This window comes from Vulpes vulpes, chromosome 16, assembly GCF_048418805.1.
Source record: "Vulpes vulpes isolate BD-2025 chromosome 16, VulVul3, whole genome shotgun sequence".
NCBI lineage: Eukaryota > Metazoa > Chordata > Mammalia > Carnivora > Canidae > Vulpes > Vulpes vulpes.
This window is the reverse complement of record NC_132795.1, coordinates 76,437,112-76,452,581: the sequence shown is the minus strand read 5'-3', so window position 1 is coordinate 76,452,581 and position 15,470 is coordinate 76,437,112. Positions and strand designations below refer to the sequence as shown.

At 50.4% G+C, this 15,470-nt stretch overlaps 1 protein-coding gene across 2 annotated transcripts in view; it reads right to left on the bottom strand.

The window, feature by feature from the left end:
• The window catches only part of PRKCE (protein kinase C epsilon), a 485,623-nt gene extending 473,038 nt beyond the window's left edge, over positions 1 to 12,585 (bottom strand). For both annotated transcript variants that reach the window (XM_072741205.1, XM_025992586.2), the window contains exon 1: positions 11,776 to 12,585. In XM_072741205.1, the coding sequence (XP_072597306.1) occupies positions 11,776 to 12,123 (348 nt within the window). In that variant the 5' untranslated portion in view covers positions 12,124 to 12,585. The remainder of the gene's footprint in view (positions 1 to 11,775) is intronic.
• Between the last annotated feature and the right edge of the window lie 2,885 nt (positions 12,586 to 15,470).

The following is a 15,470-nucleotide window of genomic DNA, read 5'->3' as shown; positions in this document are numbered from 1 at the left end:
TACTGAGAAGTTGCTAGAAGCTGGGCTCTTTTTCATGTTTCATCCGTCGTCATAATAACTCTACAAGAAAGCTATTATTCCCATTTTACAGATGAGGGGAGTGGCATAGATTGGTTAAAGAATTTCCCTAACATCATGCAGCCACAACTGATAAAATTAGAATTCAACCCAGGACTGACTTTAAAGCCCACATTACTTTTTAAGCTCCATGAATTTAGATGAGCCACCACTCAGTGACATGAAGGATGCTACAAAGCTAGTCTTCATCCTACCAGGCCTATCAAGAAATAAATGAAGAAAATTAGCTGAAATACAGCATGGGAGATTGAGGCTAGCCCTTAGGATAGATTCCCTTGATAACCAAGAGTTCAATAGATCTTAGTGATTCTGCTCAACACCTTGCCCCAAGCAAAATTCCTAGAACATAAAAAGTGTTTATTATATGTTTGTTGAATGGCTCGCTGGCTAGATGGATGGATAGATTAATGAATGAATATCCATTCTATCCACTGTTCCCTTTCTTTGGATAACTTACTGTTTTGTTGTGGGTGTGTGTGTGGGTGTGTGTGTGTGTGTGTGTGTTTTAATGAAGCAATTATTTTTAGACTGCATTCCTGCTTTAATCTCACTGGTTTCCTGATTGCCCTCATCACCCAAAATGCCAAAAACTGCTTGCCCAACATTTTTTATGCTCTTCTTCCAATTTAGAGGGGCTCCCTTCCCTGTCTATTCAGATTCCATATTCTACAAGACCTGGCTCAAAATCTTATGAAGAAGCCTTTGCCAACTAGTAGAATCCACATTAATCTTCCTCTCCAGTGAATTCCCACAGTTCTTCAACTTCACTGTTTCATAAAAGGGTGTTAATCTCAAATCCCCAAATGGCCCACTTGAGAAAGGTCCTTTCCTTCTTTTTTCTAATTATAATGTTTTTCAAAATATATCCACAAAACACTAGTTCTATGGTGCTAATAATTTTTCACAAATAACAGCATTCTATGATGACTCAGTTTGGGGAACCTGTGATTACACACACAGAGGTGTACAAATCCCTTTGCTATAGGCCATCTTGGAGTCTTTAATAGACTAATGTGCATTTGACTCTGCAACATTTCCCAACCTTTTTGATCACAGCAACCTGAGAATATTAGAAGACTCCCACTCTATGAAAGATAGTCTGGGAAATACTGGTCAGTTACATGTTCCATCCTCAGTGGCTGATTGAGGATTCTCTCAGTGGCCCAAAATGGTTTAGATAATCATCCATCTAAAAGATAGGGAGATGAATTCATAGGCCCTGAGTTCCAGAAATTCTGCTTGCTTGTTTTTACAATATCCTTTGAGTGGCTCAATGATTTGGACAGAGGGCTCCATTTAAAAAATAAATGTGGGACCCCTGGGTGGCTCAGTGGTTGAGCATCTGCCTTCAGCCTAGGACCTGATCCTGGGGATCCAGGATCGAGTCCCACGTCGGGCTCCCTGCATGGAGCCTGCTTCTCTCTCTGCCTGTCTCTGCCTCTCTCTCTCTCTTTCTCTCTCATGAATAAATAAAATCTTAAAAATAAATAAATAAACGAAGGGGTGCCAGGGTGGCTCAGTTGGTTAAGTGTTGGACTCTTGATTTCGGCTCAGGTCATGATCTCAGGGTCGTAAGGTCAAGCCCCATGGAGATCAACACTGGGAATTCCCTGGAGAATTCGCCTCATGTCCACACCCACTGTAGAGGAGTCTGTGTAAGATTCTCTCTCACCCTCTCGCTCTGCCCCTCACCCCTCTAAACAAACAAGTAAATAATAAATGTCTTTTAGTGGGCCTTGAACACTAGGTAAGGAAGCAAGCTATCAGAAATGGCTTTGTGATTTTGATCACAGTAATAAAGAAAGATAAGGAAGGAAAAAAGCAGAAGCTGACAGTTTTTCAGAGATACAAGACTCAGCTTCATGAAAAACAATAAAGATAAAATATCATCAAGTGCTAGGTCGAGCAACGTCAAGGCCCAAAATGCAGACAGCCAAGTCAGTCAGAGTCATTGTTAACAGAGGCCTTACATAAGGGTGTCTAGATCTCTGCTACCTCCTGCTTTCACACATGTCGAATCTAAGGTCCAACACCACTGATTAACAGGAGAGGTAATTGACCCCCTAGTCAATAAATTTCCTCGGGGGTGGGGGGGAAGTATTAGGCAATCCAACTCCAAAGGGGTGAAGTCTAGGTGTTCTCAGGCTCAGAAAGCCTTATGATGAGCTCTCCTTCTTAATTAATTTTATACACCAGAATATTTATGTTACTTATTGATTAGTATTGTGTCTCCTACCAGACTATCTGTTCCATGAGTACAGCTCCTGGCACGGCACCTGGCATACAAGGTATTCAATGAATATTTGCTAAATGGATGAAAGAATGGCTGGAGCAATGAATTAACAAACCACTTTGTCCACTGGCTAGAATTTTTGAGTTCTGCCATCTTTCTTTTCAGTACTGTACTGGATGGTGAACTTCTACAAGGAGTAGAATCTAAGTCTGATTAAAGAGTGCTGCCTATGTGACCTTTTACAAAACAGACCCCAAAGGCAGCCTTTTATTCAACCAACAGAGGAGTGATTGGCTACATGTACTTTCCGAATAGCTCATACTCTACTTAGTGAGCCCCTGGGAGGAAAACACTTCTCACAAGATGCTCACATCTGGCTGGGGCAAGATAACTGGCATTAAGAGATACTATAGTCTGAAAACAGAAAAATCTACTCAAGAAGGACATAAGCAAAATCAAAGTCTATGTTTTTCCTCAATAATTAATTTTTTTTAATTTTTTTTTAATTTTTATTTATTTATGATAGTCACAGAGAGAGAGAGAGGCAGAGACACAGGCAGAGGGAGAAGCAGGCTCCACGCACCGGGAGCCCGACGTGGGATTCGATCTAGGGTCTCCAGGATCGCGCCCTGGGCCAAAGGCAGGCGCCAAACCGCTGCGCCACCCAGGGATCCCTTCCTCAATAATTAATAACAGATTCACCTGCCACGATTTTCCTAAATCCTTCTTGAACCTGATAATATTCTTAATCTGATCTACCTCTTGGGGTCATTGGCTCAATGAGTTTACTCTCTGCTGACAAATACAGATGACTTTTTCACTAGCTTAAAAATCTACCTCTCTGAGACTTCAAGGTGAAGTAGAGGGGACGACAGGGAGGGGGTGGGGCAGGGGAGGTTCTCATTTCTGTGCTTGGATTCTGTAAGAGACTGCCTCTCCTCTTCCTTCCAGGCATGATATTATGGGGCTCAATCATCTTCCCTCTGGAGTTTCCATTCTGTTTCATGGCAGGCAAGCTGAAGTGACAACAGTGTGCTTGGTCCCCTCTGAAATCCCAGCACAGTACAGACTTTTGGCCACTTCACATGGTTTCTGCCAGAAAACTAGATTCCAAACAGGTGCGATCCTGCTGATTAGCATTATAATAGATTGTAATTACTTAACCAGCACATATATACCCGGAGGAACTTGGAGAGAAATATAATGTTTTGCCAAGTGTAGCTTTTATTTATGTAAAATACTGCAGGCCTGCTCTGGAGTTCTTTTAGTCTAAGTGAAAGCCCTGGAAGCTTTGTCTAAATATGCTTCAATGAGCTCCAGCTCTGGAGTTCGGGCACTGGAATTTAAAATTTCATTTCTTGTTGCTGTCAATTACAGAGGGTTTTGTATCTAAAGCCCTTATGAGAATTTAAACGTGATTTTAAACTCTACAAAGGGAGGACAAGTGGGCCTTTTTCTTCTCCCTTTCCCACAGGACCTTGCACAGACCCTGGGCATCCAGAGCATTTACAGTTCCTACTCTTAGAAACCTCGGACTTCATGCCCATCACCCAGTTGACGGTCATTAAGGAGGGCACATGATGAGATGAGCACTGGGTGTTATACTATATGTTGGCAAATTGAACTTAAATTAAAAAAAAAAAAAGAAAGAAAAGAAACCTTAGGCTTGCTTCTTCAGCTTAATGCAAATTGCCTCGTGGAAATAATAGGCGTTACCCCATATGCACATTTTCAAGGAATCCTACAGATCTTTGTAAAATAAAATATCCTATTCTTCTGCCTTTTCCTCACTTCTTTCAACTGTACAGAAAGACTTTCTAGGGGATTCCTTCAACTGCTTACCATACTGATCTTCCCAGCTAGAATTCATACTCCTTGGAGGCAGGAATGATACTGCACACAACTTTTGTCTTAACCACAGTAGGTGCTAAGGGAACACACACTTGTTTATTTAAATTCATTCACTCATTCAACAAGGAACCAGGAACTGTCTGGGGTACCAAGTGAACAAACACCTGTATGTTTATAGAAACTCTGTTTTGGTGCTAGAGACAGATAATAAAGATAAATAAGAAAAATATAGAAGATATAGATAAGAGCTAAAGAGTAAAACTAAAGCAGGAGGGATCCCTGGGTGGCGCAGCGGTTTGGCGCCTGCCTTTGGCCCAGGGCGCGATCCTGGAGACCCAGGATCGAATCCCACATCAGGCTCCCGGTGCATGGAGCCTGCTTCTCCCTCTGCCTATGTCTCTGCCTCTCTTTCTCTCTGTGACTATCATAAATAAATAAAAATTAAAAAAATAAAATAAAGACCTTGCTAATTAAAAAAAAAAAAAAACTAAAGCAGGAAATGAGTATATAAAGGATCAAGGAGAATGGTGAAAATTTAAATAGGATGATCAGAAAGAGCCTTACTGAGAATGTAATATTTGAGAAAAACTTGAACCATGAGGGTATCTAGGAAAGGAACATTCCAGAAAGATGGAACAGCCAGTGCAAAGACTGAGGGAGGAATACAGTAAATACATTGAAGGGTGGCAAGGGGGTCAATAAGGCTGGGGAAGGAGTGTAGGGGAAAAGTAGCTGGAGATGTAGGGTCAGCGAGGTCATAACAGGAGCCTGACCATGGTGGTTATGTAGACTGTAAGGACATGGGTTTCTACCAAGAAGATGTGTGAACTGAGTGACATACACTGGTGAAGCTGGGGCAGCAGGAAACCAGTGAGGAGGCTGTTGAAATAATCCAGGTATGAGATGATAAGATCTTGGACCAGAGTGATATCAGCAGAGATATGCAAAGATGATCAGATCTGGAATATATTTTGAAGATAACAGATGCTGCTGTGGGACTGGATATGGGGGTGTGAGAACGACAGGCATCAAGAATGGCTTCTCACAGTTTGTGGCCTGGGCAACCAGAAGGATGCATTTGCCATTTCTTGAGACGGGGAAGACAATGAGAGGCTTCAACTGGGAGGGAGGGACATCAGATTACAGTTTTTGGTATAACAGAGTTTGAGATGCCCTTGCACAAATGACAATGACTAGAAGTCAGTCACATATATGAGTTCTGAAGCTATACCCATATGGGTTGGAACCAGGAATTTGGAGGCAACAGCATTTGAGAATGTATTTAAATCCATGAAACTAGATGAAACTGGTACAGTAAAACCAAAACAGCAGCTCCCAAATGTCCCTATTTTCAATTGGTCATATGCTTCAATAAATAATTAACCTTTGACTACAGTGGCCACACAATTCCTAGACTTTTCAAAACAGTCTCATTTCAAGTGGATTCTAATATTTTCAAAAAGGCAATTGTTAAATGTAACTAAATTAACTTTATTTTTAGACTATGTGAGACTTTTCATATAAATACATTCATAAATCAAAGAGAAAAATATCACTGGACCATATGTTCTGATTTAAGATTCTCAAACTATGAATCCACACATATAACTCTTCAAATATTAATAAAATTGTTAAAATATACAGTAGCCTGGCCCTTTGCTAAGAACTTTACATAGATTCCCTTATTTCTCACAACAACTGGAAGAGGTTGTCATATGATTATAAGAACTATTACATTCCCATTTTACAGATGAACAGGCATAAAGAGCCTAAGTCACATGCCTCAAGAGTGGTAGATGCATCCTGCAGTTAGAACCCACAGATCTGAGGGGGGGCGGGCAGTGAAGAGGTAGGGACCTGAGGGTCTCAATTAATCACTCAATCTGCTGCTGGTCAAAGACACAGAGAAGGAGAAACAGAACAGACCAACAAGGTCTGACTGCCCAGGAGACCGAAGGCCCTGTGACTAGAGCCCCAGTGCCAAGTGGCTTTCCATGATAGCACTGGGGCAAGAACTAACCCCCAAGGTAGTTGTTAAATAACCAATCACATACCAAGGGGAGTTATATTTAATTAGACGATAAGTATTACAGGAATCTGTAGGGGGTTAAGTGTGGAGAGATCCTGGAACCTCAGCTGCTGGTGGACAAATTCAAAGGGCAGGTGCACGCAAAGGGACCTCTGACCATTCCCAGTCCTTCCATATCCCTTTCTAGACCCTACCTCGCTCCATTTAAATGATAATAAAAGTTTTCAGGGATCTTCTAAGATTTCTCTATACAGAAGTCCTGATACAGAGATAGGCCTTCAGGCAGCATATATCAACGTGTACCCTAGCCCCGCTCAGGGTGAGACTCAGTAGGGGCCTCAGCAATGCCCATAGGCTCCGCCCAGAGCATCAGTATCTGGACTAACAGAGCTTGGCTTTGGCTGTGTAACAATCTCCCCCAAGGGATTCTGGGGCCAACAACGAATACCAGTCCCTGAATCTTACCTGTTCAAAAACAGTGCAGGCCAATCTCACAGGGTCAGCAGGATGGGATAATTTCGAGAAACCTTTTCAGTGAGGCTCTCTGGGAAATCGGAAACAGAAACACTAGCATGCCATTCCTGGCCAAGTGACACTACCCAACGGAAAAGAAACATTTTGGAGATGATTTAAAACTGGCTTCTTTGGGTCCTGTATAATAATCAAATCTAGAAAGACTCTCTTCAGGGCCAGTCCCATGGTAGGTTTAGGGGACACAAAAATAACTGGAGAGACTAAACATTCACTGAGTTCTTGCTGAGGGCAGGCATTGGTCTGTGCACTTTTCCATGTAGTAGTAACCTTTCATCTCCCCCAAAACCCTTTTTGTTAGAGGTAGATACGTTTACCATCACTCATTCCTTACAGAGGAAGAAACAGAAACACGGGTCAAATAGCTCTCTAAAGATCACAAAAGTGGTTGGTGGCAGATGCAGGAATCAAACCCAAGGAGTTGGGGCACCTGGGTGGCTCAGTGGTTGAGCGTCTGCCTTCAGCTCAGGGCGTGATCCCAGGGTCCTGGGATCAAGTCCCACATCAGGCTCCTCGCAGGGATCCTGCTTCTCCTTCTGCCTCTGTCTCTGCCGGTCTCTGTGTCTCTCATGAATAGATAAATATTTTTTAAAAATTAAAAAAAAAAAAAAACCCAAGGAGTTTGGCTTCAGAGCTCTGCCCTTAAGCACTGGGCTGACCCATGTCTCAGAGAATGACAGTCATTACCACTGCATTATGAGTGGCTCCTCTACAAGATCAAGCATGGGAGTGACACAAACCAAAAGATGGCTTTGGGGTAGTGTTACAGGGGAGAGCAGAGCTCAGTATATACACTAGTGAGGTGACCACACAGCCAACTCCAGACTGAGCGGAAGCAGCCAGCTGTCGCGTGCTTGCTCCACGTACCCTCTCTGCCATCCTCCACGCTCCCACCATCTGTCCTAAGCGCAAAGCAGCTCCATCCAGTGTACATGGGGCCTCTGCTTCTAATAAGTCCCAATACGTCTCGTTTACCCCACTATGCTTATAAATCTGGTTTAAGGAATTACAAAGGTCTACTGTAAAATTCCAGGCCATCTCTGCGTACAAAGTCTTGATACATTAATGACCCAGAGCCCTCCCCGGCCCACAAGTTCTATTCTACTCCTGTGTTTCTCCAAGCATGGTCCAATTCTCTCCGGGACCGCGTGTTACAAATAAGGATTCCTAGCGCCTGTCCTAAACTCCAGAATGAAAAGCTCTGAAGGTGGCAGGCAGATCTATATTTTTAGCACCCTCCCCTAGTGATTCTGATGCACACTCAAGTCAGAGCAGCATTATATATCTCATTGCTGGAAAACGAGCGGCAGCAAGAGTGTTTTAATGGCATTCGGCTTTTAGTGCAAGCCAGATCTTTCCGTCTCTCCGTAATGAGTTTTCTCTAAAACAACCCCCTTTGTCATCACAACTGATACGTCTCTCATTATCTGGAGAATAATTATCTCAGCCTGGCTATTAAACATTCTAGAATCCACCTGAGTTTTCTAAACTTTCTCCTTCTCCTGTGTTTCCCAGGTGTGGTCCCCATAAAGGCTGATGAGTTTAAGAGGCACCTGAGATGAAAGTCCTTCCTTTTTATGTTAAAAGGCTATTTGTTTATTTTAATGTGAAGGAAGAAATGTTGTAACTACAGCATCCCAACTGGTGCTTTCATGAATACTGGGGCTTAAGTGGCAAATAAGAGAATCAATGTTTAAAAATTGTAAGTACATAATAGCACAGATGGTACTCAGATAAAAGTCTTAAATTTGGGAAATTTCATCCTAGCCTGGTCCTTGCTGATGGGGAACCCCAGTTTCAACCATGCTTCTTTATCTCCCCAAGCCTCACCACAGGCATCCCCTGCCTTTATTCCAGGGGTGTCTGTCTGTGTCCACAGAAAGCTGTCTCCTCTTAGAAGTACCTCTTTTTTTTTTTTTAAGATTGTATTTATTTATTGATGAGAGACACAGAGAGGGAGGCAGAAACACAGGCAGAGGGAGAAGCAGTCTCCCCGTGGGGAGCCCGATGTGGGACTCGATCCCACGACCCTGGGATCACAACCTGAGCCAAAGGCAGACACTCAACCATTGAGCCACCCAGGCGTCCCTGCAAATATCTCTTTAAATGTTACCCACCGTCTCATGCCAAATTTATGCCTCCTTCCAGGAACCCTCCAGTTTCTTCCAGCCCTTTTTGAACTCATGTAACATCCTTATGGTCCCACTCATTTAGAGCCTAACTGCTACTTGAGTGTCTACATGTATCTATTTAGTGGCACTTCCCTAATGAAATGGAAGGCCCCTGAGAGTCACCCAGTCTCTTTTACCTCTGGGTTGCCTAGAGTGCTAAACTTCCCTGCTTGGGTCTGAACACGAAACAGGAACTGGGTGAGTACCCGTGAATTCATGGGGCAGTTGAATGAAACGGTCGGCATCAATGAGAGAAGCAGCTGTTCCAGGCCCTCTGCATCTCCTTACTTCAGGCCAGATTTCTTAGCCACACCCGAGAAAGGGTATCTCTTCACCCCTGCCAGGTAAAAAGCACAGAGCCCCTGAGTCTGGGAAATGCTGCCCAAAGGTATGATTCTGTGGGTGTCCCCTCAGTGACAGGAATGGGAAAGGTGATTTCTGTCAGCCCAAGTAAACCTGTCCATTTCCAAGGGCCAGTCACCTCTGCGGATGCATCGCCACCCCCATCCCCAACTCCCCTGCCCCCTACCTCCACCCCCACCTCCATCCCCCAGCATCTTTTAGTGAAACCAACATTAGGTGAGCAAACAGAACCAGCTCCACTACTCGATTCATCTTGTGACTTTGGCCTCTTTGTAGTTCCAAGTTGTTCTTTTTTGTTTTGTTTTGTTTAAACCTAATACCTGCTGTACCTAATTCACACTTGCTATGAGACAAAAGAGAAATGATTTTGAAAGCACTTTAAATTACTGTGTACAATGAAAACCTCAGGGACACAGCACATGAATCTGCAGGGAATAGACTGGGAGGGCCAGGGGGGCCCAGTTCTCATCCCCCTGGCAAGCCATGGGCAATAGGAGGTGTGGGCTCTACTTCCAGTCCCCTCATGCTTGCATGTGACCTTGGGTACCCATTTGGCTTCTCTGACACTCAATATCCTTGTCTCTAAAATATGCCTCTGCACTAGGTGATCCAGGCTAGGGCCAAGTCCAACATGAATCTGAGCACCTTAGAGAATAATGACAAGGCAAGGCCTGTGCCCCACAGCATGCTTCACTCCAAGTGCTCAAAAGTGGGGATGGCGCCCTGATGCATGCAGGGTCTGGGCAGGCCCCAGCAAAGCATCACCAGAGACACTTAGACACCTCTCCCTCCAACCAAGATACGTTCTGTGGCTAGAGCCACCTTACTGTTCATCCCATCTGCTCTCTCTGCCCCACTCTATCTTCCTCATCTGCATACATGGTAAAGGCCCCGTGGTCTCTCTACTATACCCGTGGTTTTTTTTTCTGTCCTCTTCCTGTTCTAAAACAACTTAAAAACCACAGATTTTTAGTGTTAAGGTCTGGCCCTGAAACTGGTCATCCCTTAAGCTCCCCTTAAAGAGAGGCACTACTTTTCCTGAGTCAAAGAGCCTATATATGGAAAGGAAAAGAGGAGTGAGTGGGAACTCCAGTGGTGGGGGGCCAGTAGAAGGAAGGGGCATCGATGAATGGAATGGGGTGCAATGGCACTGTGTTCCTTGGAACTCCATAATTCTGCTCCCCAAAGTGTAAGCCACAAATCTCCCAGGGCTGTACTCGGTATGGTTAGTTGAGGCTTCCCTGTAAGCCCCGTAACCATGGTTTTGGGGCAGACTACATCACAGTGTGAGCATAACGAGAGGAGACTTTTTCCTATTTTTGTCTAAAACTCCATTTACTTTTAAAAAATATGTAAGGGGATACGCCAACGAGGTTCATACGCGACCTCTGTCCCTGGGACAATCATGAAGTGGTCTGTTTTCAATAATTATAAGGGGATTCCTCTATGTTTCTCCATGAGGACCAGATACCTCTTTTCATGTAGAGCGAAGAAACCTGAAAACATATGTACCCAGGGCCACACCTGCTCTTGTTGGAAACACGTAGCAAATCAGAAAACACCGAAATCCATTTCCTAATTTAACACCTTCCTTTCAAAAAGAGCGAAAAGAAGGGTGGTTCTCCCTGCTTCTTTGGGTGCCAAGGTTGAGCGCCTTTGGTTTACAGTACTTGGACGAGGAAGGCCCATTCCCAAGTCCCTAATATTTTGACAGTGTCATCAATTAAGTCAAGCTCAGACTTAGCGGTAGTATCTCATTGCACAGTATCCTGAAAATCAAAACAGGGAAATCGAGTAACTTTAAGTAGGATTCAAGGCACCGACCGACTTCCAGTTTCTTGCAAGCAGCACCATTTTCAAAACACAACACTCATTCTGGATGCAGGGGCCATGCACGGGGCAGAACCAGCTTGGCTTATGTTGCTGGGACCCTGCAGGAGCCATCCTAGAGGAGGACACGTTTTTCCTCCCCGTATGTCAGAAGATGAGCTAACCACCGTGCAACAGAATCGAAGCAAGCTGGCTTGCTCCTCCCGGAGGGAAAAATAAAGCAGCTCCCTCGCTCCGCTGCTGCGCAGGACAAAGCCAGGACGTGCAAGAAGCCTTCAGTCCAGGGCTCCACGTGCCTCTCCAAGGACGGAGGAACCCACCCACACACCATCACACACGCAGCCAGCCCACCACGCGCCTGCGGAAGGCGCCGGCTCCTGGGCCAACCTTGGGCACCAGGGCCGGGGGCTCTGAGCTTGCAAGCTCCCGGGAGCGCCCATTGTCTGAAGGGGGCTAGAGGGCCTGACTCTCTGCAAGTCTGCTCCCCGTGGCTCCAGTGCCTACTTCTCAGCTAGGACGAAATGGAGTATGCGTCCCCAAGGCAGCCGAGCCACATCACACACACACACACACACCCCCCCCCCCCAGATGGCAAGAAGTCTCGGCGCCCCGTGACCTGCGCCAGGGCCGTGGGCGCGTCCCCGCGGCCCCCCGAGCGGGGCTCCCGGCCGGGGGGCGCCCGGACTCACCCAGTCCTCGAAGTGCCGGCTCCCGTTCTGCAGCAGCTCCTCAAACTGGATGGTGCAGTTGGCCACGAAGTCGTCGTAGCCGATGGGGGCATCGTGGAAGACGGCCAGCTCGATCTTGCGCCCGTTGCACACGTCGGTGACGAACTCGTCGTGCCAGGCCGGGCTGTTGGTCTTCTGCTTGGTGGCCGTCTGGCCGATGCGCGAGTCGTCCACGTTGAGGGCGATGTAGGGGTCGAGGAGGAAAGTCTGCGGCCGGGGTCCCACCGCATGGCGCAGCGACCAGGCTGTGGGCTTCAAGCTCACGGCCTCGCAGATTTTGATCTTAAGGAGGCCATTGAACACTACCATGGTGGGGCGGGCAGCGGGGCCGGGGTCCCTCCGTCCGCCCGCGGGCAGGAGCGAAGAGCCGACGCCGCGGCGCTCGGAGGCCCCCGCGCCCCACCCGCTCTCTCCTACACCTGGTAGCGCGGCGCCCGGGCGCGGGCGGTCCTCGGCGAGAGCATGTAGTTCCTCGCCGGGCTCCTAACGGAAAGCAGGGAGGGGGGGAGGGCCGGGGGACGTCCGCGCGCGGAGCGAGCCTCTCCCCCCCGCCCCCCGCGGCGCCTCCCGGAGGGGCCCGAGCTGCCGGCCGCGCTGCGAGCCGCGGGGGCTGTGGCGCCGCCTGGCTGGCTCTCGCGGGTGCGGGGACGCGGCGCCGCGCCCGGCGCTCACCTACCTTTCCGAGACATAGTCCCCGGGGAATTTCGACTGCGGGGGGGGAGGGGCGTGGGACGGGGCGGGGACGCGAGCCGGGGGCGCAGATTCCAACCCGGATCCTCTTCGCGCACCCCGCGCCTGCCTCTGCCCGCGCGGGGCGGGGGTGGGTCGAGGGATGTTCAGTCTATCCGGAGGGAGGGATGCATGTCCAGAGGAAATGGTCCTCCTCGGAGCCAATTTTTTTTTTAAGAATCCACAAGCCGCACGGCCGGGCCGGCCGCCTCCTCCCGGGCGAAGCGAAGCGGCGCGGCGCGGCGCGGCGCGGCGGTCGGCGATCGGGAGGCGCCGGGAGCCCGGAACCTCAGCCCCGCGCGGGCTCGGGCGCGGGCGCGGGCTCGGGCTCGGGCTCGGGCTCGGGGTCGGGACGGCCGCCGCGCGGCTCGGGGCTCAGGCCGGCACCGGGCGGTGCGCAGCGCGGCGGCGGCGGCGGCGGCGGCGGCGGCGGCGGGGCCGGGACTGCGACTCGGCGCGGCCCCACCTCCCGGGCGCCGGCGCCCGCCCGCCGCGCTCCCCGCGTCCCCGCTCTCGGCTGCCGCTCGCTCGCCGCCCGCCCGCCCGCGCTCCGCCTCGGTCTCCTCTCCCTCCGTCGGTGTGCGAGCCCGTCTCCCTCCCTCTAATGCAGGAAATGCGCAAAAGACGTCAGTGTGTGTGTGTGTGTGTGTGTGTGTGTGTGCACGCGCGCGCGCTCCTGTGTTTGGGGAAATAGAAAGTTTTGCCTGTTGGGGGAGCAATACGGGAAAAGTGAGCCGAGGAGAGGCCGCCGGGGAGAGGGCGAGCCCGCCGGGTCGCGGCGGCGGGCGGGGGGGCCGGCGGGGCCGGGGGGGGCGGCTGCGGGCGGCGGACGCCGGGTCTGCGCTCCCCGCCCGGAGGCCCGCGGCCCGCGCCTCTCCCCGGGGCGCCGCGACCGAGCGGGGGCTGCGGGGCTGCGGGGCTGCAGACCCCGGGGGCGGGGCGGGGGCGGGGCGCGGCCTGCGGGAGGAGACCCGGGAGCCCCCGGCCCCGCCCCCCGCCCCCGCCCCCGCCCCCGGGCTGGGGCGCGCTGGCCCGTCGGTCCGTCCCGCGGGCCCGGGGCGCTCGGCTCCCCCGCGGTGGGGGCGGGGAGGGGCGCGCGGGGCTCGTCCTCCGGGCCTCCCCCTGCTGGGGGCGGGGGGCGCCGTCGGCCCGGGGGGACCCGTCCCGGACTTCCCGGGCCGCGGGAACTTGTTGACAAGTGAAAGCCTGGGAGAGGACCTCGGCTCCGTCCGCGTTTGTTTATCCGCCACCGAGTGACTGCAGATGGACCCTGGGGCTCGTCCGGGCCCTCTTCGGGGCACGCGGCTCCGAGGGGCGCTGCCGGCGGCCGCCCGAGCCGCGGGGGGAGGGGGCGCGCCCTCCGGGGGGCGAGCGGCCGCGGCCGCGCTGATTTCCTCCGTAACCTTTAAACTCTCGCTGGAAGCCGCGGCGGCCGGTCACGTGAGGCGAGCCCCGGGCTGCCGGGGAAGAATTTCCTCCGCGGGGAGCCGGGCCGGGGTAGGCGGCCGGGCGGGGGACGGCCCCGCGCGGGGGCCGCGGACGAGCGCCCGGAGGCCCTGGGCGCGGCCCTGGCTGCAGCCGCCGCGGGGCCGGGCGCGGAGGGGGAGCGCGCGGGGCCGTCCCCCGCCCGGTGCGCTGCGAGGGTGCGAGCCTCGGCCTCCCCGTGCGCCCGGCCCCGCCGGCGCTGCGCGGGCACCGCGATCCACGGAGAGCGCCTCCCCGTCCGGCGGGGCCGCTGAGCGTGGACCGGGATTTCAAGCCCGTGTCTCCATTACATTTTTCTCAGCGGAAAAGGCTACCGTTGCCTGTGGCTTAAAGGTTTAAAAAGAGGATTAAAGGCGAGGAAGGAGGCCGGCCCCTGAAGCAGCTGGGTACCCAGCGCGGCACACGGCTCGCACGAATGATCAGAAAGCCCCCAGGTGATCCTCTCCCAATGCCCTGCCTGATGCCGTCGTCTCCCCGGCCTGCCCGGCCTGCCCGTAGGATGGGGCAGCGGCGGAGGCAGTGCTGAAATGCAGTCTTGGGACAGCAGAGCTCTTCCCGTGTGAAAAGTCAGCATGTGGGCCGCCTAGGTGGGCTCAGTTGTTGGGCATCCGCCTTTGGCCAGGTCGTGATCCCAGGTTCCGGGGATCCAGTCCCACGTGGGACTCCCTGCATGGGGCCTGCTTCTCCCTCTGCCTGTGTCTCTGCCTCTCTCTCTCTCTCTCTCTCTCTCTGTGTGTCTCTCATGAATAAATAAATAAAATCTTTTTTTTAAAAAAAAAGTCAGGATATGAAAGTTATGCCTTACGTGGTCACTCCCACCAGCAGGAGATGTATTTTAAAATCTGTTGGCTGGACAAAGTGCAAGGGTGTACATTGCGCTGCTGTTTAATTTTCATGTTTTTGATCATCAGAATTTTTTCCGTGATTCTTTCTCAACTTGTTTCCTCCTTCAAGGGGCATGTGATGGAAGGCAGTGGCAAGTAGGGCTAGATCTTCTGAAAATTCATTTGGGAAGTAGAGCGAGTCATAGAGCTGAAGTACTTGGCAGAGAGGCAAAATTTAAAGGTTACTAATAAGCACAGTAATCAAAATGAGTAATACCTTAATGCAATATTTTTAAGAACCTAAATTAATATAAAAGTGGATGAGCATATCCAAAATGTAAATAATTCTAAATGTTGCATTAAAATATCATTTGTTACTGAGTTGATTGGTGCCCCTGAAAGGCAATACCTGAGATGATGAGTGCTCCATTTGCTTCCCCCTAGCCCCAGCCCTGTTGAGGAGTCTAGAGAGGCAAGGATTTCATGAATTTAGGGATCCATGAGTGTTTCATACCTTCTCCGTACTCTGTGTCTCTGAGATTATCATGCAAACGGAGAAGTACGCAGTATTGAAAAACATTGGCCAAACTCCTTCCTCTTCAATGTGTTACACAGGCG